This window comes from Heterodontus francisci, chromosome 5 (assembly GCF_036365525.1).
Source record: "Heterodontus francisci isolate sHetFra1 chromosome 5, sHetFra1.hap1, whole genome shotgun sequence".
In the NCBI taxonomy this organism is placed as follows: domain Eukaryota; kingdom Metazoa; phylum Chordata; class Chondrichthyes; order Heterodontiformes; family Heterodontidae; genus Heterodontus; species Heterodontus francisci.
In genome coordinates this window covers 30,823,059-30,848,064 of record NC_090375.1, presented here as the reverse complement: position 1 = coordinate 30,848,064, position 25,006 = coordinate 30,823,059, and the positions used below count along the sequence as shown (strand labels likewise).

The 25,006-nt window shown below is 42.7% G+C and overlaps 1 protein-coding gene across 5 annotated transcripts in view; it reads left to right on the top strand.

The window, feature by feature from the left end:
• LOC137369795 (receptor-type tyrosine-protein phosphatase mu-like) overlaps positions 1 to 24,658 on the top strand; it is a 991,520-nt gene extending 966,862 nt beyond the window's left edge. For all 5 annotated transcript variants that reach the window (XM_068031279.1, XM_068031278.1, XM_068031276.1 and 2 more), the window contains 4 exons: positions 2,931 to 3,056; positions 5,060 to 5,223; positions 15,811 to 15,946; positions 17,345 to 24,658. In XM_068031279.1, coding sequence (XP_067887380.1) covers positions 2,931 to 3,056; positions 5,060 to 5,223; positions 15,811 to 15,946; positions 17,345 to 17,398 — 480 coding nt within the window. In that variant the 3' untranslated portion in view covers positions 17,399 to 24,658. The remainder of the gene's footprint in view (positions 1 to 2,930; positions 3,057 to 5,059; positions 5,224 to 15,810; positions 15,947 to 17,344) is intronic.
• Positions 24,659 to 25,006: the final 348 nt, after the last annotated feature.

Sequence of the window (25,006 nt, the reverse complement as noted above, 5' to 3'; positions counted from 1 at the left end):
AAAGATTGGATAGGCTAGGGTTATTTTCCTTAGAACAGAGGAGGCTGAGGGGTGACTTAATTGAGGTGTAGAAAATTATGAGGGGCTTAGATAGAGTAGTCAGGAAGGACCTGTTTCCCCTAGTGGAGAGGTCAATTACCAGGAAGCACAGATTTAAGGTGATTGATAGAAGGATTAGAGGGGACATGAGGAAAGGATTTTTCACCCAGAGGGTGATGGGTGTCTGTAATTCACTGCCAGGAACGGTGGTGGAGGCAGAAACACTCAATTCTTTTAAAAGGTACCTGAACATGCACCTGAAGTGCTGTAACCTGCAAGGCTACGGACCAGGTGCTGGAAGGTGGGATTAGATTGGGCGGCTAGTTTTTTCGGCTGGCGCAGGCACGATGGGCTGAATGGCCTCCTGTTGTGCCATAATTTTTCTATGGTTCTATAATTGCCACTCATCTTCTGCCAACATTATGGCATGAGATTGAAAATAACCCCAGGGAGTACAATGAATGACAATTTGACTGATCTATTATTGGGAAACTAACTACTGGAGAAATGTGAGGGACAGATAAAAGAACAAATTTCACCAGGCAGTAAACATCAGTGAAAATACTACACGTCCCTCAATTAGTTGCAGATATAGCTCTAATGATCTCAAAGCAGCCAGACTTTGCACTGTAATATAAAGAGATATTTTAAATGTTTATTCATGAGCCAATCATAATTTTTTTCTTTTTCACTCTCTACAGACCATACTTATTTACTTAACCCTTCCTTAAAATGAAGCAGAACAAATAATTTTTAGACCATTATCTTTCTCATATTCAAACTACCCTTTGAACTCATTTGAACATGATTTCTAGCCCTGTCACTAAAACATAATTTTTATTGTAAAAATCATACTGCTGCCTGGTTTAAAAATCTTTGGCCATCCCCAAGATATCAATCATTTTGGGTTGACACCAAGCATAATACTTCTGTGACCAGTGGTGACATTATTTATGCCATGCTTGTTGCTCCAGAAATAGTACTACTGAACTCTAGTGGATTTGTGAGGAAGTGTTAGACTGGGAATCCGAATGGAGTAAAATGGAGTAACCTTAGTTTGGAAACAGAACCATGAATGAATGGCAACAATTTGCCTATTGCTAACAACTCTGGCCACAGCTTCATTGTCTGTTTTCCTGTCATTATCATTCGGCCACATCTTTTCAATGGGTGTTTAACATGTTGGAATACTGGCCTCTTATTTAAGGGACTGAGGTTTGAATCGGATCCAGACTGATTAGATAAAATTCTCTTGTCTAGCTGCAAAAGCTGTCGGGGATTTAAACTAGAAAGAATTTTTTTAAAAATTCATTTGTGGGATGTGGGCATCGCTGGTTAGGCCAGCATTTATTGCCCATCCCTAATTGCCCTTGGGAAGGTGGTGGTGAGCTGCCTTCTTGAACTGCTGCAGTCCATGTGAGGTAGGTGCATCCACAGTGCTGTTAGGAAGGGAGTTCCAGGATTTTGACCCAGCAACAATGAAGGAACCGTGATATAGTTCCAAGTCAGGATGGTGTGCGACTTGGAGGGGAACTTGCAGGTGGTGGTGTTCCCATGCATTTGCTGCCCTTGTCCTTCTCGTTGATAGAGGTCGCGGGTTGGAAGATGCTGTCTAAGGAGTTTGTACATGCGTCCACTGCAAAATTCATCACATGCACAGTCGGGGCTAATTAAGTCCACATTACAAGCTATGCTTAATTCAGCAGCTCTAAATAACTGCTTTGAGTGGGTGAAGGAGGAAATATCCATTCGCGCAACATATGGCTAGTTCATATTGCTGAACCACTTCTAATGAAAGCAGTACCCAGGGACTTCTGGTGCTCTGGAATCTGTGTCTTTCACACTGGAGTATGGAATACTGGCAGCAACACAGAAACAGCTGTGAATGTCAAATTTGCATGTGTGCAGTTGTTTCGAAGTCACTTTTATGACTTTAACCTTTCACCCAGGGGTCTTCCCTAAAGTCAGGTAGTTGTCCTTACCAGCCAGCAATGCAAGAACAACATGACCCCAGAAAATGATAGCTTGTCTCCAGAGTTGGCTGTTTACATTTATTTCTAGTGATACTGTGCTTCTTGCAGCTACCTCCTGAGGTTGGGGGACACTAACATTGCCTCACTTATGTTCTAATGCTACTGTCAAAATAAGAGCAGCCTTCAGTGACAACCCTGTTATGTGAATACAGAAGTAAAGGAGAGGCTTAGGCTGCAGTATAGGGGCTGGTACAGGATTGTTTAGTACAGTATAGTATTCATTGTACTATTAGTACTTCAACAATTGGAGATGGTGGAAGCAGGTACGATAGCGACGTTTAAGAGGCATCTTGACAAATACATGAATAGGATGGGAATAGAGGGATACGGTCCCCGGAAGTGCAGAAGGTTTTAGTTTAGGCAGGCATCAAGATCGGTGCAGGCTTGGAGGGCCGAATGGCCTGTTCCTGTGCTGTACTGTTCTTTGTTCTTTGTATTCAATTTATTCACCCACTCCCCAATCCCAGCCCAAGCTTTGTATCAAAGTCACTGCTGCATCATCGTTTGAATGTGTTAAACTGAGGTTCAGTTATCCATGGCACTACTTAAAGAAAAGCAGGGACATCTCCTGGTGTAGTGTCCAACATACTTCCCTCAACAACCACCACCAAAAAGCAAATTAATTACCTTCAACTTATTGTTATTTGTTGAATCTTGTATGTAAAACAGTTGCCGCACTTGCCTCCATAGGAACAGTAAACTGTATTTTAAAGCAATTAATTGTATGTGAAGCACATTGAGATGGTCCTGGGAGCAGTGATAGGGCATCATATAAATGCAAGTCTTTCAATAAGTGCAAATGCCTCATATTAATAGTGTTTAGTGGATACAAATGCCTCTTATCTTTCCTCAAACTAGCTGTGCCCCCAGTACTGGCCGGAAAATGGTGTCCATCGGCACGGACCCCTCCAGCTGGAATTTGTGTCAGCCGACCTTGAGGAAGACATTATCAGCAGAATATTCCGAATTTACAACGCAGCCAGGGTAAGGAGCTGCTTTGTGTCACACTGAGGGCAATCAATCTATTAAAATCCTCACAAGCCCTTTCAAATACTGAGCTTTTTTTCAAATATCTATATTGGGAGCTTTTGTTTCTTCACTGGCACTCGACATTGGATCATGAAGTACATTATGCAGAATCTCTACATATTAATATGAAAAAAAATGGGCATCTTGACATTGCATTCAGCCCTGCGAATCCACACATATCAACAGCATACTGAATAGTACTTAAATCCTGAAAATTATCCAATTTTAAAAAGTAATCATACTTTAATCTGTAGCTATAAATTGAAGGGTGTATTAAAAATTCCATTAAAAGGACAAAATGTTTGTTGTGAAGTACTAGCATTTCGGCTACAGGATTGTTATCGACATTGAATGCATTCATGTTAATACTTGTTTATTAAAATACTTAGATTGAGAATAAATTTAAACAGGGTGCAAGAATGAAGAAATGTTCTGCTGTTGTAGATGTTGCATTGACAGTTTAATAACGAAAGAATCTAAATAAGAGTAGTGCAGGGTATATTTTTAACCTTGTCACCATCGTTAATGTGTTAAGGGTTGAACAGGTGGATCTAACTCATACCATTTCCCCCCATTATTTTTAGTATGAACAATATTTATTAGGCAGCATTTAACTGATTCAGTTTCAGGGATCCTGGACTTTATAAATAGGGGCATAGAGTACAAAAACAAGGAGGTTATGATAAACCTGTATAAAACACTGGTTCGGCCTCAACTGGGGTACTGTGTCCAGTTCTGGGCACCACACTTTCGGGAAAATGTTAAGGCATTAGCGAGGGTGCAGAAAAGATTCATGAACATGGTTCCAGGGATAAGGAACTTCAGTTATGTGAATAGTTTGGAGAAGTTTGGTCTGTTCTCCTTGGAGAAGAGGAAGTTAAAAGAAGATTTGATGGAGGTGTTCAAATTCCCGAGGGGTCTGGACAGAGTAGATAGCAAGAAACTGTTACCATTGGACAAAGGATCCAGAACCAGAAGACACCGATTTAAGGTGTTTGGCAAAAGGAGCAACAGCGACATGAGGAAAAATTTTTTTATGCGGCATGTAGTTAGGATCTGGAATGCAGTGCCTGAGAGTGTGGTGGAGGCAGATTCAATCAAGGCCATCAAGAGGGAATTGGATAATTATCTGAAGAGATAAATTTGCAGGGCTACAGGGAAAAGGCAGGGGAATGGGACTAGATGAGTTGCTCTTGCAGAGAGCCGGCACAGACATGACAAGCCAAATGGCCTCCTTCTGTGCTGTAGCCATTCTATGATTCTAACAATAGTTTTAAGTAAAAGGTCAATTTCATAATTATCAACTTGTAAATCCATCAGTCTAGTGAATTGGCTGAAGTGAAATAACAGGATAAATTAGGTGTTGTATTAAATTGGCAGAGGGATGGAATAGAGTTTAAAATCTGTAGTTCCTGAGCACCAGCGACGGTTCTGGTCTTTGCCTTCAAGAGGTAGTGGTGTAGGGGAGGGGGAGAACAAGAAGATCAGAAATTTACATTATCAGGAAAGCTAGGTTTCTTCACTTTGGGAAGAACAGGTCACTTGACTAATTTTTCACAATTATGATGCAAGATCAATGCTGGTGTGCTGGGTCTGCCAACCTGTTAATCGTATTATTATTCAGCCCAGATGTTACAATCAGCCAGGCCTCGGTCTGATAGAGCTCTCAGCTCTCCTTCACAAATCCCGCTCTCCATCAAAATCTTCTCTTAGATGTGAAACTCAGCCATATAATAAACACAGAGTTTAAACATTTATTAAACCTTCCTACAAAAAGAGTGAGTAAAATGGTAAATCGATGCATTTTAATTGCGGAAAACATTGAAGCTCTCTTAATATTGTTCCCAACTGACCAGGATTCACAACTATGCCAAATAAAAGACAGTAAGGTTGACCATTCTTAGCAAAGTTATTTAGTGACATTTTTCCCCTTTATGTCTTCCTATCTTCTGATGCAGCCTCAGGATGGCTATCGAATGGTTCAGCAGTTCCAGTTTCTGGGCTGGCCTATGTACCGAGACAATCCCGTATCTAAACGTTCCTTCCTGAAACTTATCAGACAGGTGGAGAAGTGGCAGGAGGAGTATGATGGTGGAGAGGGTCGTACAGTTGTACACTGTCTGTAAGTGCGCTGTCTGTTCTCTATGACTTTCATTTTATTTTGATTAAGTTATGAAAGTTGCATCAAGCAAATGGATTCCTGTTTTGTGCACCTGATTTTGATGTAATGAAAAAAGGTGGATGTATAATTGTGGTACAAACAGGGATCGATGAAGCTTATCTGGGCTAATTGTTACTATGATTGTTGTTATATCCGTACACTGTTCCTCTTGGAGCGGAGGGATTCACAGGCTGATTAACAATCTTAACATGTCAACGCTCCATCCATGGCCATAATCATCTTTATACCAGCCGAGAGAGTAGCTAGACCTGTACAGCATCAGATTTTTAGTGGACCTCCGAATGGAAGCTTGACATAGGCAGCCTCATTCAAGCAATGCATAGTGCAGGAAATGGAAATGTCAATTTGGAGAAGTGAATCTTTCTGAGACAATGTTAAAGTACAATTTGGACCAGTGCAGCAGGAGTTTTATAATCAGGTTTTATTGCTTACTTTTCTGAGACAATTCAGACTGCTCCAAATCCTGTTTCCTGTTGACCTCCAATTCTTTATACAAGGCAATGGGCTATATTTGGCACACATTTTCTTGAACAGCCGACTGACAACTAGACAGGGATCCTGGCACCAGAGGAGAGCACTTGAGTGGCGTTGGTTAGCAGCCAGAATAGCTTTCCAGAATATTCCAGCCACTTTCACTGCTGTTGCTGTCCCCGCAACTTTGAAAGTATAAAATAGAACACCAACTCACCAACTGGAATGAATTCTATGAGTATCGAGGTGAACTTGGTAAGAGTGCCAGGGTGGAAGCTGAATTGTGTATCTGTAACATAGGTCCATAAAATAGACTAAAACCTGAGTGAACTGAATGGCCTGTTCTCAATTGTTTCAGGCTGTCTTCATGCACTGGAAGAAGTTCTAATAATGTACATGGCAAGATAGCAATACTTTGAGAATGTAAATAATAGTGTTTGTGCAAGATTTTGGTTAGAAGAGTCTGTTTTTCCATATGGGCTCATCACAAGAGCGAAGCAGACCAGTGTCATTTATGAATTAATGCTGTGTTTGGGCTGCATTTAGTGAGGCTGTTTGGAGCAGGAATGGAGGCGTGAAATCTGATGTCGTGACATAGATTCTGGATTTAGTCAGTGGCGGGAACACACCAAGGCAGCCTTGCCGCCCCAAAGTGTCATAGAGTCATAGAGAGATACAGCACCGAAACAGGCCCATCGAGTCCGCGCCAACCATCAACCACCCATTTATACTCTCTTTGGCCTCCTTGTCTCGGGAGACAATGGGTAAGCGCCTGGAGGTGGTCATTGGTTTGTGGAGCAGCGCCTGGAGTGGCTATAAGGCCAATACTAGAGTGACAGACTCTTCCAGAGGTGCTACAGGTAAAATTGGTTGTCAGGGCTGTTTCGCAGTTGGCTCTCCCCTTGCGCTTCTGTCTTTTTTCCTGCCAACTGCTAAGTCTCTTCGACTCGCCACACTTTAGCCCCGCCTTTATGGCTGCCCGCCAGCTCTGGCGATTTCTGGCAACTGACTCCCACAACTTGTGATCAATGTCACAGGACTTCATGTCACGTTTGCAGACGTCTTTAAAGTGGAGACATGGACGGCCGGTGGGTCTGATACCGGTGACGATCTTGCTGCACAATGTGTGCTTGGGGATCCTGCCATCTTCGATGCGGCTCACATGGCCAAGCCATCTCAAGCGCCGCTGACTCAGTAGTGTTTATAAGCTGGGGATGTTGGCCGCCTCGAGGACTTCTGTGTTATAGATACGGTCCTGCCACCTGATGCCAAGGATTCTCCGGAGGCAGCGAAGATGGAATGAATTGAGACGTCGCTCTTGGCTGACCCATTTATACTAATCCTATATTAATCCCATTTTCCCTCTCACATCCCCACCTTCCCTCAATTCTCCTACCACCTACCTACACTAGGGGAAATTTTTTTTTTACAATGCCCAATTTACCTATCAATCCACAAGTCTTTGGCATGTTGGAGGAAACCGGAGCACCCGGAGGAAACCCACGTAGTCACAGGGAGTACCCAGAACCGAATCTGGGTCGCTGGAGCTGTGAGGCTGCAGTGCTAACCATTGCGCCACTGTGCCGCCACGTGACAGGAATAGAATGTAAATTGCTGAGCACTTAGTTTAAATACATTAGCATCTAATTCATCGCAATTCAATGAGGGGTTTGGAATTTAGTGGACGATGGGCGGCCCTCACGTGTCTTCAGATTCCCGGCATTTGAAAGCTGGTGGCTCCGAGGTGAGGCCTCAGTGCCATGATAGATAGGCAGCCATGACCAGCACTGTATAGGGGAAGAGAGGGGAACATTGTTGGCCTGCAGGTGCATCATTATCCCAGGTGCTGTGCAAGGGGGGGTTGTGGTCTCCAGTGGGAATACCAGTTGAGGAGAGTCTCAGATGGGCTGTAAGGTTGGTGGGGGGGGGGAGCAGGGGTGGGGAGGTGGTGTTTGGTTTTCGGTGGCTGTATCAAGTGTCCAAACTGTTGGGCGAGAGGGTTGGGTGCCGACTGCTGGATGAGAGAGTCAGCTATCAGCAAGGCTGGGCACTGAGGACCATCAGGGAGTCTGAAATGAGAAGTAGCAAAGGCACAGCTGCCAAGGCATCGACAGCACTCTGGAGGCCCACTAATCACCTGGCATGGGTCTCATACACACTGCCTTTGTGGACCCCCTTGGCATGATGTGGTACCTCTGTTAGTGGGAGGGCCAGAAGCATCTGTTCCCACTCGTGAAGCAGCAACAGCTGGCCATGCCAAGAAGGGCCCACCTGCACCGGACTCTGGAGACACTGGAACAGGAGACACTGGAACAGGAGACACTGGAACAGGAGACACTGGAACAGGAGACATTAGAACAGGAGACATTGGAACAGGAGACATTGGAACAGGAGACATTGGAACAGGAGACATTAGAGCAGGAGACATTAGAGCAGGAGACATTGGAACAGGAGACATTGGAACAGGAGACATTAGAGCAGGAGACATTAGAACAGGAGACACTGGAACAGGAGACACTGGAACAGGAGACACTGGAACAGGAGACACTGGAACAGGAGACATTAGAACAGGAGACATTGGAACAGGAGACATTGGAACAGGAGACATTGGAACAGGAGACATTAGAGCAGGAGACATTAGAACAGGAGACACTGGAACAGGAGACACTGGAACAGGAGACACTGGAACAGGAGACACTGGAACAGGAGACATTGGAACAGGAGACATTGGAACAGGAGACATTAGAGCAGGAGACATTAGAGCAGGAGACATTGGAGCAGGAGACATTGGAGCAGGAGACATTGGAGCAGGAGACATTGGAGCAGGAGACATTGGAGCAGGAGACACTGGAGCAGGAGACACTGGAGCAGGAGACACTGGAGCAGGAGACACTGGAGCAGGAGACACTGGAGCAGGAGACACTGGAGCAGGAGACACTGGAGCAGGAGACATTGGAGCAGGAGACATTGGAGCAGGAGACACTGGAGCAGGAGACACTGGAGCAGGAGACACTGGAGCAGGAGACACTGGAGCAGGAGACACTGGAGCAGGAGACACTGGAGCAGGAGACATTGGAACAGGAGACATTGGAACAGGAGACATTGGAACAGGAGACATTAGAGCAGGAGACATTGGAGCAGGAGACATTGGAGCAGGAGACATTGGAGCAGGAGACACTGGAGCAGGAGACACTGGAGCAGGAGACACTGGAGCAGGAGACACAGGAGCAGGAGACACCGGAGCAGGAGACACCGGAGCAGGAGACACCGGAGCAGGAGACACCGGAGCAGGAGACACCGGAGCAGGAGACGTTGGAGCAGGAGACGTTGGAGCAGGAGACGTTGGAGCAGGAGACGTTGGAGCAGGAGACGTTGGAGCAGGAGACGTTGGAGCAGGAGACGTTGGAGCAGGAGACGTTGGAGCAGGAGACACTGGAGCAGGTGACCACTATTTACAAAAATAATGTCCTTCACTGAGTCCCAAAGATACATTTTGCTAGTTTGAACCAATGGGCTGAACGTCAGTTAAAAATGGGTGGGTTGGACTCGGGTTAGAGGTTAAATTTACAAAAATCTCAGACACAAATGGACCCACCTCCAGCCCACCCACTTCCGCATTTAGCAGAGAAAGGACAAAGGACGGGCAGCCAACATGCTCCTAGTTAGCAATTTAAAATTTTCAATGAGGCTGTTAGCCTCTGATTTAATCTGTTTTGCAGGCCTGCTGGGTTTCCCAGGCCTCAAGAAACCTAACAGCTTCAGGGAGAAGGCCTTTTACTGCACTGCTTGTGGGCCTGGAGGAGCAGGAGTGCTTCCACCCCAACTCGCAAAGCTCACACCCAATACACAGGTTAACCCCTCCCCCGCCCCTCCCAAGATCGTGAAATTAAAACTCCACAGCACTCACAGCGGCATTTGCTATCCAAAACTCCATTACCAACCCATCCCCTGAAGCCTACATCACTGCCTTGTTAATATCCAGGCCTAAGTCTTCTTGTCCCACCTCTATTATTTAATTTAAAGTAGCATTCCAGATGAACCTTCCAATACCCTTTCTTAACATATATTATGAACGCTGAACTTTCTAACATGATTATGTTTTAAAAACTGTGATTTTTAAAAGTTTAAGATGGAGTCAGAGAAGTCAGGTGGCCTCATGTCCACTCTACTTAAAGACAAGACAGAAATCTTGGTTACCAGGACAACAGAGAACACAGATCAATAACCTTTTTGAAAACAGAGGCTGCAGGGTGTCTGAAGAACAGTGGGTTTCACCCTCCCAGACGTTCAGATCATAAACAAAGTCAGTGGTTCTGTGGATGCAAATGTACCAGGCAGCTGGTAAAACCTGGAAACAATGGAAGGCCCAGGTGGCGCTGCTGAAACCAGACTTGTGGACTTTGCATATTGGAAAAGGACAATGAGCTATTGACTTTTAATTCCAGATAAATTTAGCAGATTTTCTGAAGGCAGGCAGGCTGTAAGAAAGTAGCTCAGTGGTTGCAGCCTCAGAGACAGGCTGTGAGAAAGGAAGACAATCAGCAGTAGCAGCCTCAAGGGAGAGAGAGAATGAGAGAATGCTCACAGAGAAAACTGATGCAGTGAAAGGCTGCGAAGACTTGAACCCATTTTGAAAGTTGAGATTTGCAGAGAAGGAAAAGACCAACAAGATCACCAGAGATCACCTTATTCACGGATGTCCAGGTCGGAAGTGCTTGGAGAAGTGAACGAAGAGGATATTGACTTTGCAACTGGGAGGAGTTTGGGACTTTTAACTGCAAAGGTTTCGCCACTGAAGAGGACTGTGTAACATATAAGTGTGGTGTGAGGTTTTCAAGTGTTTAAATAAGTAAAGAAAATACTTTTCTTTGTAATTTGGGGTATCACCTTCTTAGTTATTTAGTTAATGGGGATTTCTTTTTGTTTAATTATTATAATAAAAGTCGTAAAACATGAAATCTTGTGTAATTCCTTAAATTGGTCTGGGGGTTCATACCTTGTATTTTAATGTTAACAGTCCCACTGAGATTGTACCATATATAATTTCTATAACAGAACATCGCTGACCATTGGAGGAAATGTTCAGCTTTGCTGACTGGGCAGTAACCTGGCACCCGTTTATTGTAGTCTATTGCCTGTTTTCATTACTCGGATTGTTGGAAAGCCCAGGGGCTGGATTTTCAAATCAGGGTCAGGAACCTGACACCTGGATAAATTCCAGAATCCGACCCTGTGCTTCAGCTCCGTCGCTCTCGCGGGGCTATTTTTAAATGTAAATGCCCTAATTGGGCAGGGGCGAGCTCAGTGCCCAATTAGTGGCACCAGTGTCTCCAGGAGGTGGGAGCTGCCTGCCTGGCGCCAGTGGCAAAGGCAGGCGGGCGCCATGTTGGGGGCTGACGCTGCCTTGCTGAAGAGAGCAGACAGCTTCTTACAAGGCCGGCACAGTCGACAAGGATGAGAGGGGCCATAAAGCAAAAATGAAGGTCCAGCGCGAGCACCCGCGTAAGAAGGTCCATTTAAAAAAAACAGTTTCAAAACAAAAGACAAATAAACTTTATTTGGCCCCATGACCAAAACCGTCGAATGTGCACCAGATTGTTCGGGTTCGCCAGAATAAAGTTTAAAAATTCCATTCGGCCCAGACAGGCCCCTTAAGGAGTGGCGAACGGGTTTCCCGTTCTCTAACCCCCGCTGGCCCTTTGAAAGTGACAAACGGTCCCTGAGGCGTCGGGATCCCGAGACAAGCGTCAGGACCGGGATTTTGAAATTGCGCCCTCACTAGGTCCCAACTCCACCTCTCTTTGAAAATCTGGCCCCAGGTCTCTCAGATCTTTCCTCACGACTCTGACCCGTTGACACTAGGGATCAATCTTGCAGCTCTTTTCTGCACTGCCTCTGGCACTTGAAACCTGAAATGGGAACAGGACTCAAGGATACGGTCAGACTGGAGCAATGTGCAGGTTATCCACACCACATGACATCCTGACTTTTATTCTGCTTTTTCACCATTCTGTTGGCTTTGTTAATTGGTACACTGCATTGGTTGGGCATGTTAAGCAATACGTCTACCAAGTTACTCAGCCTCTTTCAATTTCATCTGTAGCTATTTCAAGATCATTCATTTCATAGCCATAGATCACAATAACCAAGTTTGCCCTGCTTCTCAGCCAATCTCAGAATCATTTTAGTTAACCACGAATGGCCAAGAGCAGGACCCACCATCCGTGGTTGACTAAAACAGTTAAAGATAGTATCAAACTTAAAGGAAAAGCCTATAATTGTGCAAAGATGGGAGGCAGGTCAGAAGATTGGACAGACTATAAAAAAACAGCAAAGAATGACTAGAAGATTGATAAGGAAGGTAAAATTAGAGTACGAGAGAAAGCTGGCTAGAAATATAAAGGTAGATAGTAACAGTTTCTACAGATATTTTAAAAAGAAAAGAGTTAACAAAGTGAGCATTGGTCTGATAGAAAGTGAGTCTGGGGAATTAATAATGGATAATAAGGAGATGGCAGATGAATTGAACAGATATTTTGAATAGGTCTTCACCATAGAGGATACAAGTAACAACCCAGTATTAGCTGTAAGTCAGGAAATGGAAGGGAGGAAGGAACTCAGGAAAATTACAATTACCAGAGAGGTGGTACAGAACTAATTGTTGGAGCTGCGGGCTGTCAAGTCCCTGGGTCTTGATGGACTTCATCCTAGGGTGTTAAAAGAAGTGGCTAGTGAGATAGTTGATGCGTTAGTTTTAATTTTCCAAAATTCCCTAGATTCGGGGAAGGTTCCGTTAGATTGGAAAATAGCGAATGTAATTCCTTTATTCAAAAAGGGAGGGAGATAGAAAGCAGGAAACTACAGGCCTATTAGCTTAACATCTGTCTTGGGGAAAATGTTAGAAGCTATTATTAAAGGTGTTATAGCAGGGCATTTAGAAAAATTCAAGGTAATCAGGCAGAGTCAACATCGTTTTGTGAAAGGGAAATCATGTTTAACCATTTTATTGGAGTTCCTTGAGGGAGTTACATGTGCTGTGGATAAAGGGGAACTGGTGGATGTATTGTACTTAGATTTCCAGAAGGCATTTGTTAAGGTGCCACGTCAAAGGTTATTGCAGAAAATAAAAGCTGATGGTGTAGCGGGTAACATATTGGCATGAATGGAAGATTGGCTAGCTAACAGGAAACTGAGAGTAGGCATAAATGGGTCATTTTCTGGTTGGTAAGATGTAACGAGTGGTGTGCCACAGGGATCTATGCTGGGGACTCAACTTTTTACAATTTATATAAATGACTTAGATGAAAGGACCCAAGGTATGATTGCCAAATTTGCTGATGACACAATGATAGGTAGGAAAGTTACTTGTGAAGAGGACATAAGGGGGCTACAAAGGGATATAGATAGGTTAAGTGATTGGGTAAAGACCTGGCAAATGGTGTATAATGTGGGAAAGTTGGAAATTGTCCTCTTTGGCTGGAAGTTTAACGAAGAAGCATATTATCTAAATGATGAGAGATTGCAGAGCTCTGAGATGCAGAGGGATCTGGGTGTCCGAGTGCATGAATTGCAAAAGGTTAGTATGCAGGTACAGCACGTAATTAGGAAAGCTAATAGAATGTTATCGTTTATCACAAGGGGAATTGAATACAAAGGTAGGGAGGTTATGCTTCAGCTATACAGGACATTTATGAGACCACATCTGGAGTACTGTGTACAGTACTGGTCTCCTTATTTAAGGAAGGATATAAATGCATTGGAGGCAGTTCAGAGAAGGTTTACTAGACTAATAGCTGGAATGGGCGGGCTGTCTTACGAGAAAAGATTGGACAGGCTGGGCTTGTATCCGCTGGAATTTAGAAGAGTAAGAGGTGACTTGATTGAAACATATAAGATCCTGAGAGGTCTTGACAGGGTGGATGTGGAAAGGATGTTTCCTCTTGTGGGAGAATCTAGAACTAGAGGTCGCTGTTTAAAAATAAGGGGTCGCCCATTTAAGACAGAGATGAGGAGAAATTTTTTCTCTGTGGTTGTGAATCTTTGGAACTCTCTTCCGCAAAAGGCAATGGAAGCAGAGTCTTTGAATATTTTTAAGACAGAGATAGATAGATTCTTGACAAGCAAGGGGGTGGAAGGTTATCGGGGGTTGGTGGAAATGTGGAGTAATCAGTTCAGCCATTAAATTATTGAATGGTGGAGCAGGCTTGAAGGGCCATGTGGCCTACTCCTGCTCCTAATTCGTTTGTTCGTATGTTCGTGATGTGATCTGAATGGATAATAAATGTTCATGGGGTTAGTGTTTTTATCAACGCTTTTTAAAATTCTCCTCTTATTTTCTTGACGTTTCTTTTCTTTTTCCACATGCACATGGCCTGTTCCCAGGCTGTCAACTGTGCTTCTCATAGCTGGCTGACACGATTGAAAGAAAGCAAGATTTGCATTTCTATAGCGCCTTTCATAATCTCAGGACATCCTAAAGGACTTTATGACCAATGACGCATTTTTGAAGTATTGCCACGGTTGTAATGTAGGAAACACAATAATTAATTTGTGCACAGCAATGTCCCACAAGCAGCAATATGATAATGACCAGATAATGTGTTTTAGTGATCTTGGTTGAGGGAAAAATATTGGCCAGGACACTGGAAAGAACCATGCTGCTCTTCTTCAAAACAGTGCATGAGATCATTTGCACCCACCTGAGAGGGCAGGCAAGACCTCAGTTTAACATCTCATTTGAAGGACAGCACCTACGACAGTCAAGCACCCCCTCAGTACTACACTGGAGTATCAACCTAGTTTCTGTGCTTAAGTTTCTGGATTAGGGCTTGAACCCACATGCTTCTGCCTCAGAAGCAAGTGTGCTACACCCTGAGCCATGGCCAACACAACCCAGTCCTAATCAGCCCTCAACTGCATCTCCTTCCTACAGGAAAATAGGACAGTCTCAACTCGGCACAGCTCGGATAGGGAACTAACACAGTTAAACCGAAGCCTGTGTGGCACGAAGCACTCACCGTTGCTCATGTCTCTCGAGAGCTTTGAAAATATGGTTGCAGCTGCTTTGAGCAAGATAGCTTGTGTGTAAGTTTGCAGATGATACAAAAACTGGCTGTGTGGTTGATAATGAAGAAGAAAGCTGTAGACTGCAGGAAGACATCAATAGACTGATCAGGTGGGTAGAACAGTGGCAAATGGAGTTCAATCTGGAGTTGTGTGTGGTAATGCATTTGGGGAAGGCTAACAAGGCAAGGCAATACACAATAAATGGTAGGATACTGAGAAATGTAGAGAAACCTTGGAGTGCATGTCCACAGATCCCTGAAGATGGCTGGACAGATAGATAAGGTGGTCAAGAAGGCATACGGGATACTTGCCTTTATTAGCCAAGGAATGTAAGAGCTGGGAGGTTATTATGAAACAGTATAAATCACTAGTGAGGCCACAGCTGGAGTACCATGTGTAGTTCTGGTCACCGCACTATAGGAAAGATGTGATTGCACTAGAGAGGATACAGAAGAGATTTATGAGGATGTTACCTGGACTGGAGAATTTTAGTTATGAAGAAAGTTTCGAGAAACTAGGGTTGTTTTCTTTGGAACAGTGGAGGCTCAGGGGAAACCTAACTGAAGTGTATAAAATTATGAGTCTAGACAGAATGGATAGGAAGGTGCTATTCCTCTTGGTTGAGGGGCCCATAACCAAGGGGCATAGATTGAGGGTAGGAGGTTTTGAGGGGGTTCAAGGGGAAATGTTTTCACCTGGAGGATGGTGGAGATCTGGAACTCACTGGCTGGAAGTAGAGGCAGAAACCCTCATAACATTTAAAAATACTGGGGTATGCACTTGAAGTGCCATAACCTACAAGGCTGGATGGCTACTTGCTGGCTGGCATGAACACGATGGACCAAATGGCCTCTTTCTGTGCTGTAAATGTCTATGATTTCTGTAAACGAATCCCATTTGGCAATCACTTCACGTAAATGTGTGAAGTATGATTTAACCTCAGAGCTGACCTGAGCACTAAATAATATTTAAACTTTGACGCGTATGCAGGAACGGTGGTGGGCGCAGTGGAGCCTTCTGTGCAATCAGTATCGTGTGTGAGATGCTTCAACACCAGCGGGCAGTCGATGTGTTCCATGCTGTGAAGACACTGAGAAACAACAAGCCCAATATGGTTGACCTTCTGGTAAGTGTGAGCTCTTCTCTCTTCAGATGAATTCTTGCAGTCTTTAATTATTCTTCATGGATAATAAGTGTGCACCTTTCATGCATAGGCCTCTTAGCTACCATAATTACACAGTGGGCTAGATCTTCCCCAATCTCCCCATGTAACTTTGCTGGAAGATCTGTGGAAAGCCCAACATTACAGCGGGAAACTGAAAGAATCCCTGCGCCCTACCCCTTGCAGAAATTACTGGCAACTATCTTTATCAGCAAATATGTTTCCTTTAGATCCCACTTTGGGACAGCTAGGATTAGGGGATTTTGTGTGATAGTCAAAATTCTGCCCTCTTCCATGATAATAATTATCATTAAAAAGAGTAAGTTACTATTTAAAAATGGTTCCCATCCCATTTTTCCCTCACCCAGCTGTAGCCAGTAATTCATGCCAGAAGTGATTCTGTGGGTTGCTTCTCCATACATCACTCAAGTGACTATTCTTTTAAATGTGAGTCTAGATATTGTGCTGACAATCTATTCAACCATGCAAAACGTCACAGGGTAGCCTGATCTGAGGATTAGAATTCCTTTGTACAAATAGACATTTGACATGTTAGTCGGTGCACTAAAAATAGCACAAGAGGAATGTCAACTCTGTTATATCCATGCACACATGCTTTCTGCTAGGGAGGTCACTATAATTTTCAGTCTTTTATCTTACTTCACATTTTAATGCCAATAGGCTTATAATTTTCAGAGTACCTTCTTTTTAATTTGCAAAAGCAAGATGTACCAAGCTAGGAAAGGAAACAAAAAGAAATCAGCTAGGGATCGCAGTCCTAATGGCAATGTAGTAGAAAGTCTGTGTGTGGCCAGGACTTGACCCCATCTGTGTTGCCCACGTGGTCAAAACAATTTGCCGATATTTGCTATCCACACTCATGAGTATCGCTGACACGCTTTGAGCATGGATCCCTCTGCACATCATTATAGAACATGTATCACTCTCAGACGGGCAAAGACTCAGGATGATACGACATAACTTCCTGCTTCCCTGGGAACAGTACAGTTGTGTGAGTACACAGGAGCAGAGCTTCACTCTCCAGTATCTGAATACTGCTTGCCATTAATGTTTGAAAGAAAACAACCATCCTGTTATCCCTCTTCTAAGCAGTAGCACCATTATGGGGTAAATTTTGCAAGGCTGCGCTCCTGTTATTCACCTCCAAGTCCAATTCACCGATCAGTACCTCACAGAATGTAGCCTCATATTGACGCAAACTGTAAACTGTGTGGTATAGTTAGCCTATTACTTACACTCCTGACCAAACAACGGCCCACAACTTTGAAAGATATAAAGATGGATAAAATATAAAATGAGGAAAGGATTTTGTCAAAATGTTTAACTGCATTTCTCTTTCAGGATCAGTATAAGTTCTGCTATGAGGTGGCGATTGAGTGTTTGAATTCTGGTTGATGCAAATTGCATGGTAGCTGATGAGGCCCATCCCGTCCACATCCAGAAAACAACTCCTGGTAAACTATGACAAGAGAGCCTCAAATCAACGGCCATCAGTTGTACAAGCCAATGCTTCTCTTTGTTTTTATTCCACAAACTGGGTCCCTTCTGGGAGCTCAGAGACTGTAAAAATCTGCTTGCACTGCCAAACATTTACTTTAATCCAGCAGCTCTCTATACTACAGCTGTTTGATATTTAAAATGAAATTGGTATTCATACTAAATGTATACACATTATTCAGAGCATTGTTAGTTAGCTGGTGTAATTAAAGAGCACAATTTTTTTAACGCAAGATATTTTACTGACAGTCCAGAGGAGTTGACTAATACCAAGAGTGAAAATTAAGAATAGGGCATTAACCCCATCCGACCTGTTTTCTTGACTCTAATTACATCTTCTAAAGACTATTCGAGCTTCTTCCTTGCCCAATCTCATTCTCTGATCAGGAGCCTCGCCATTTTTTGCCATGTGAAAAAAATCTCAAATATTCTACAGTCAATGCGCTTCGTGCCATTTCATTCTGTACGTGAGCAATTCCAAGCAAAAAGAAGTTGAGAACTTAAAGCACAATTCCTTCACACTCACCATTTCTGGCTGTTTCTTTTTTGTTCCAATTTTCCTTCATAATTTTACACACTTAAATCTTCTTTCTTCCTCCTTCCATCCACCTTAATATTTTGATTACATCTCTGTGAAGCATTTTGGGATGTTTTTCTACATTAAATACACTTCTACTTTAGTGCAAGCCGGTGTTATAAGGATATAGGAACAGGAGGAAGTCAGTCAGCCCCTCAAGCTTGTTCCACTATGCAGTTCGACCATCTGTACCTCAACTCCATTTACTCACCTTTGCTCCGCAACCCTTGATAACCTTACCTAACAAAATCTATCAATCTCAGACTCAAAAATTCCAATTGACCCAGCATTGACAGTCTTTTGGGAGTGCGTGTTTCAGATTTCCACTCCCCTTTGCATCTTGATTTCATTCCTAAATGGCTCGGCTCTATATTTAAGATTATGCCCTCTTTTCCAGGATTTCCTCACCAGAAGAAATAGTTTCTCTGCATCTACCTGGCACAGACACAATGGGCCAAATCGTCTCCTTCCATGCTGTATCATTCTATGATTCTATCCAATTGAAGCCTTTTATTATTTTAAAGATCTCAATGAGACCATCCCTCAAGATTTTAAACTCTAGGGAATATAAACCAGGTTTATGCAATTTGACCTCATAACTTCAATTCCACAGGGGGTGCAGGAGCAGAGGGACCTGGGTTTATATCTACATAAATCATTGAAAGTATCAGTAAAATAAAAGCAAAATACTGCAGATGCTGAAAATCTGAAATAAAAACAGGAAGTGCTGGAAACACTCAGCAGGTCTGGCAGCATCTGTGGAGAGAGAAGCAGAGTTAACGTTTCAGGTCTGTGACCTTTCATCTGATGAAAAAACACTCACATTGGTGTAAGGATCAAGAACAAAAGGGCACAGATTTAAAAGAAGCAATGGCGACGTGAGGAAAAACTTTCACGCAGCAAGTGGTTAGAATCTGGAATGCGCTGCCTGAGAGTGTAGTGGAGGCAGGTTCAAACGAGGCATTCGGGAGGGAATTGGATTGTTATCTGAAAAGGGAGAATGTGCAGGGCTACAGGGAGCAGTTGGGGGATTGGAGCTATGTAAATTGCTCTTGCAGAAAGCCAGCGCAGACAGGACGGGCCGAATGGCCTCCTTCTCTGCTGTAACAATTCTGTGAACTTAACCGTTAAAAGTCCTGGTATTAGTCTGGTGAATCTGTGTCATACTCACTCCAATATCCTTGAGGATTGGCACCAAAATTGAATGCAATACTCCTGATGGGGTATAACCAAGACTGTGTACAACTGAATCATCAGTTCCTCACTTTTGTACTCCAGTCCCCTTAAGATAAAGACAGACATTCCATTAGACATTTAAGGGGATATTTCAGAATGCACAGAATAGATATAGTCCAACAAGAAAAAAAAATTCCAAGGGGAGGACGCACTATCCGTAGTTAACTAAAAATGTTAAAGGTAGTTTCAAACTTAAAGAAAAAGCATATAATTGCACAAAGATGGGTGGCAGGTCAGACGATTGGACAGAATATAAAGAACAGCAAAGAATGACAAAGAGATTCATAATGAGAGAAAAATTATAGTACAAGAGAAAGCTAGCTAGAAATATGAAAACAGATAGAGTTTCTATAGATTTTTTAAAAAGAAAATAGTTAACAAAGTGAGCGTTGGTCCTTATAGAAAGTGAGTCTGGGGAATTAATAAGGGAAAATAAGGAGACAGCAGATGAATTGATTTTGGATCGGTCTTCACTGTAGAGGATACAAGTAACATCCCAGAAATAACTGCAGATCAGGAAATGGAAGGGATGGAGGAACTTAAGAAAATTGCAATTTTTGGGTAGCGGTGAGAACTCATAAAGGCAAGAAGTCACTTGTGGGAGTGGTGTACAGGCCACCTAACATTAACCACACTAGGACGGGGTATAAAGGAAGAAATAATGGCAGCTTGTCAGAAAAGTACAGCGATAATTATGGGGGATTTTAACCTACATACAGGCTGGAACAATCAGATGGGCAGAGGTAGCCTAGATGAGGAGTACATAGAATGTTATCGGGATAATTTCTTGGAACAATAGGTTCTGCAGCCAACCAGAGAGCAGGCTATACTAGACCTGACATTGTGCAATGAGATAGGATTAATTAGTGACCTCATAGTTAAGGCACCCCTAGGTAGCAGTAATCATAATATGATTGAATTTTACATTCAGTTTGAGGGAGAGAAGAGTGGGTCCAAGACTAGTATTTTAAACTTAAATAAGGGCACTTATGAGGGCATGAAAACAGAGCTCGCTAAAGTGAACTGGCAAATCAGGTTAAGGGATAGGTCAATAGAGGTGCAGTGGCAGACATTTAAGGGGATATTTCAGAGTACACAGAATAGATACATTTCAACGAGAAAGAAAAATACCAAGGGAGGGACCCGCCATCCGTGGTTAACTAAAACAGTTAAAGATAGTATCAAACTTAAATAAAAAGCCTATAATTGTGCAAAGATGGGAGGCAGGTCAAAAGATTGGACAGAATATAAAAAACAGCAAAGAATGACTAAACTATTGATAAGGAAGGTAAAATTAGAGTACGAGAGAAAGCTAGCTAGAAATATAAAGACAGAGAGTAAGAGTTTCTATAGATGTTTTTAAAAAAGAGTTAACAAAGTGAGCGTTAGTCCTATAGAAAGTGAGTCTGGGGAATTAATATTGGATAATAAGGAGATGGCAGATGAATTGAACAGATATTTTGCATCGGTCTTCACTATTGAGGATACAAGTAACATCCCAGTATTAGCTGTAAGTCAGGAAATGGAAGGGAGAGAGGAACTGAAGAAAATTACAATCACCAGGGAAGTGGTACTGAACATATTGGCAAGAATAGAAGATTTGCTAGTGAACAGGAAACAGAGAGTAGGCATAAATGGTTCATTTTCTGGTTGGCAAGATGTAACAAGTGGTGTGCCACAAGTCTCTGTGCTGGGGCCTCAACCTTTTACAATTTATATAAATAACTTAGATGAAAGGACCAAAGGTATGGTTGCTAAATTTGCTGATAATACAAAGATAAGTAGGAAAGTAACTTGTGAAGAGGTTAAAAGGAGGCTACAAAGGGATATGGATAAAGTGATTGGGCAAAGACCTGGCAAATGGAGTATAATGTGGGAAAGTGTGAGATTGTCCGCTTTGGCAGGAAAAATAACAAAGAAGCATATTATCCAAATGATGAGAGATTGCAGAGCTCTGAGATGCAGAGGGATCTGGGTGTCCTAGTGCATGAATCGCTAAAGGTTAGTATGCAGGTACAGCACGTAATTAGGAAAGCTAATAGAATGTTATAGTTTATCGTGAGGGGAATTGAATACAAAAGTAGGGAGGTTGTGCTTCAGCTATACAGGGCATTGGTGAGACCACATCTGGAGTACTGTGTACAGTACTGGTCTCCTTATTTAAAGAAGGATGTAAATGCATTGGAGACAGTACAGGGAAGGTTTACTAGACTAATACCTGGGATGGGCGGGCTGTCTTACGAGGAAAGATTGGACAGGCTAGGCTTGTATCCGCTGGAATTTAGAAGAGTAAGAGGCGACTTGATTGAAACATATAAGATCCTGAGGGGTCTTGACAGGGGTGGATGTGGAAAGGATGTTTCCCTTTGTGGGAGAATCGAGAGCTAGGGGTCACTGTTTAAAAATAGGGGGTTGCCCATTTAAGACAGAGATGAGGAGAAATTTTTTCTCCCAGAGGGTCATGAGTCTTTGGAATTCTCTTCCTCAAAAGACAGTGGAAGCAGAATCTCTGAATATTTTTAAGACAGAGGTAGATAGATTCTTGATAAGCAAGGGGGTGGAAGGTTATCAGGGGTAGGTGGAAATGTGGAGTAATCAGTTCAGCCATGAACATATTGAATAGCGAAGCAGACTCGAAGGGCCGAGTGGCCTACTCCTGCTCGTAATTCGTATGTTCGTACAATCACCATGTAAGTGGTATTGAGCAAATTGTTGGAGCTGCGGGCTGTCAAGTCCCCGGGTTCTGATGGACTTCATCCTAGGGTTTTAAAGGAAGTGGCGAGTGAGATAGTTGATGCGTTGGTTTTAATTTTCCAAACTCCCTAGATTCGGGGAAGGTTCCATTAGATTGGAAAATTTAAAAAAAAAAAGCAGAGCAAGCTCGAGGGGCCAAGTGGCCTACTCCTGCTCCTAATTCATATGTTCATATGTACCTTTTGAATGCGAGAAGGGTGAATGATTCCGGCAGCATTGCCAGTAATTTATGCTGAGGCTAGAGCAGTGAGTCTATGTTATCAATTGGTGTCCTGCATGTTTTATCAACAGGCTCAAAGAACAACTGTTTCAGGAGGAAAGAGCTGGTTGACTGTAACTCCTACCAGTCAGTTAACTGATGGAAGTTGCCTGATACATTACAGTGCCTAGGTCAACCACTCCCAATATTACTGGGTGGGGAGGCTTGAGACCTGCAATATGTTCAAGGCAGCCAACTAGTCCCAATACAAGGAGCCAATGCAAAGGACTGTGGAAACCTGTATATAAGATATGCAAGGCCTCAAAATTCTATTCAAATTAAGATGACACCCGATGTATACCAAACTAGAAAACTAACAAAAGTAGACCGTCAGCTTCAAATAAAATAATCTAGATATAAAAAAAGCCTTGCAGATCTAAAACAGCTCTGAACTTAGACTGATGATATGTGAAGGCAAGGGGCAGGATTTTCCACCAGGCTTCAGGATTCTGCCATCTGGCTCGAATGGGGAGCTCAGAAACCTACACTGTGTGGGAAAATCCCAGTCAGACTCCGATAATAGGCATCAATAAGCCTTTAAATAGTTCAGTTGGCTCCCTGCCACTTGTTTCTCTCTCCACAGATGCTGCCAGATTTGCTGAATATATCCAGCATTTTCTGCTTTTATTTGTTATTCCTGGTCTGTGGCAAATATCCCTGAGCCATGTCATGGATTCCCAAGTTGGAAAATAATGAAATGAAAGAGAAATGGGTGGCACAGTGGCACAGTGGTTAGCACCGCAGCCTCACAGCTCCAGCGGCCTGGGTTCAATTCTGGGTATTGCCTGTGTGGAGTTTGCAAATTCTCCCTGTGACCGCGTGGGTTTTCGCCGGGTGCTCCGGTTTCCTCCCACAGCCAAAGACTTGCAGGTGATAGGTAAATTGGCCATTATAAATTGCCCCTAGTGTAGGTAGGGGAATTGAGGGAAGGTGGGGATGTGGTAGGATTATGGGATTAATGTAGGATTAGTATGAATGGGTGGTTGATAGTCAGCACAGACTCGGTGGGCTGAAGGGCTTGTTTCAGTGCTGTATCTCTAAATAAATGCTTAAAAATAAATAATTTAAACCAGAACTGTACCCACAGTTAGAATGACTCCCATAAGGTTGTGACTAATATCTCTTACTTACTATGGCCTGTACATTAAATTCAAAGTCCCGTAAATATGCTTATTCTATTTTTTGTATCTATTCATACCCAATGACGTCCTTGTGCAGTATTGAAAAGTAGTGCCAAGTCATCCTTCCGTACCCATATTAAAAACCAAATTCCTTCAAACTGCTTCTGAGAGTGCCAGTTATTGGCAATAGAATTCATCAGTATGTACACTTCAGCTTCCACTAGCAATGTTGTTTCATCAAACCTCTCTTATCTATCTGTACTGTGACCTGAGGGAGATTGTGCTACCAGTTAGTAGAGGGGTTAAGTAGAATCCACACTAAAGTAGATATATATGGTTGTGGAAAGGATGAATTTTGACTAGATAAGCAAACCTGTCTCATTTCATCTTTAATGCATTCTTGTGAAATTATCAGCATTTTCCTGCTTTCCAGTTCTTTGTTATTGGATGAAAAGGAAAGACTTTGAAATAATGGTTTGCCAGGCCTTTGGAAACCATTTTGAAATGTCCGAGGAAATGACGGAGAAAAAAACAGGTAAAAAACTGCCTGTGAAATTCCAGTCCCTCAAAACAACTTACTGGATGACACTGGTCCACTGGCTTTACGTAAATAGATTCAAACGGAGACCAAACTCTCAGTTTCATCCACTGAGAATGCTTTATTTGTATTAGCATTATCAGTTAGCTCTGGTGTTAGTCAACTTCCAGTGATGAATTAGATTGCTTGTGGTACTGGGTCCCTGAACATTTCTCTGTTCAAGGCACAGTATACATTTCCATTTTGTGGGGAATACAGTTCTTGGCTACCTTTATAACCCTTGTATTAAAAAAAAACATTTAGTGTATGTGGCTAATATAGACTTAACGGACTACTTGTACATGTAAAGTTTCTGTTATTTTTGTTCCGTTGTGATTGTTATCCTTATTGTTTCATCTGCTTGTCAATTTAGACTTTATCGCTGAGTGCAGCTAAAACAACAAAAGCCAGAAGTTAGTCCGATCCTAAATGAATGAGCCAAAGCTTTTTTTTTCTTCATTTGTTTATATTGTAAATATTTATGAATCATCTGATTATTTATTCATGAAGAAAACTCTTTATGTGAAGCAGTGAGTGACAATCATTTTTCCAGAAACCTTAGTATTGTCCACAGAATGATATTGTCAACTTTTCATTTATCTTGTATTTCAGTAATTGATCGTTCAATAAAGAATTATCAGACTAGCATTCTGGATGTCAATCGCTGGTGTTGTATCTTCCCTCTTCTGTTGTTTTCCTGCTGTGACATTGTTAATGAAAATATATAATTCAAAGCCATGGTCCATTTCCTTAAAAAATGAATCATGGGGCAAAATGTTCATATTTTATCCAAAATGAATAGCCCACCAATGCTTTCAAGAGTTGTGTTGTTGATTTCTCTACACAAACATACCAAACAACCTGAAACTGAAGGGTTCTTTATTACAAAATAACAGAATTACAGGAGCTCTCTAAGATACACATGTTGACTGTTGACCAACACTGCTCCAACTACTATATCACATGTTGGCTTGCAACACTT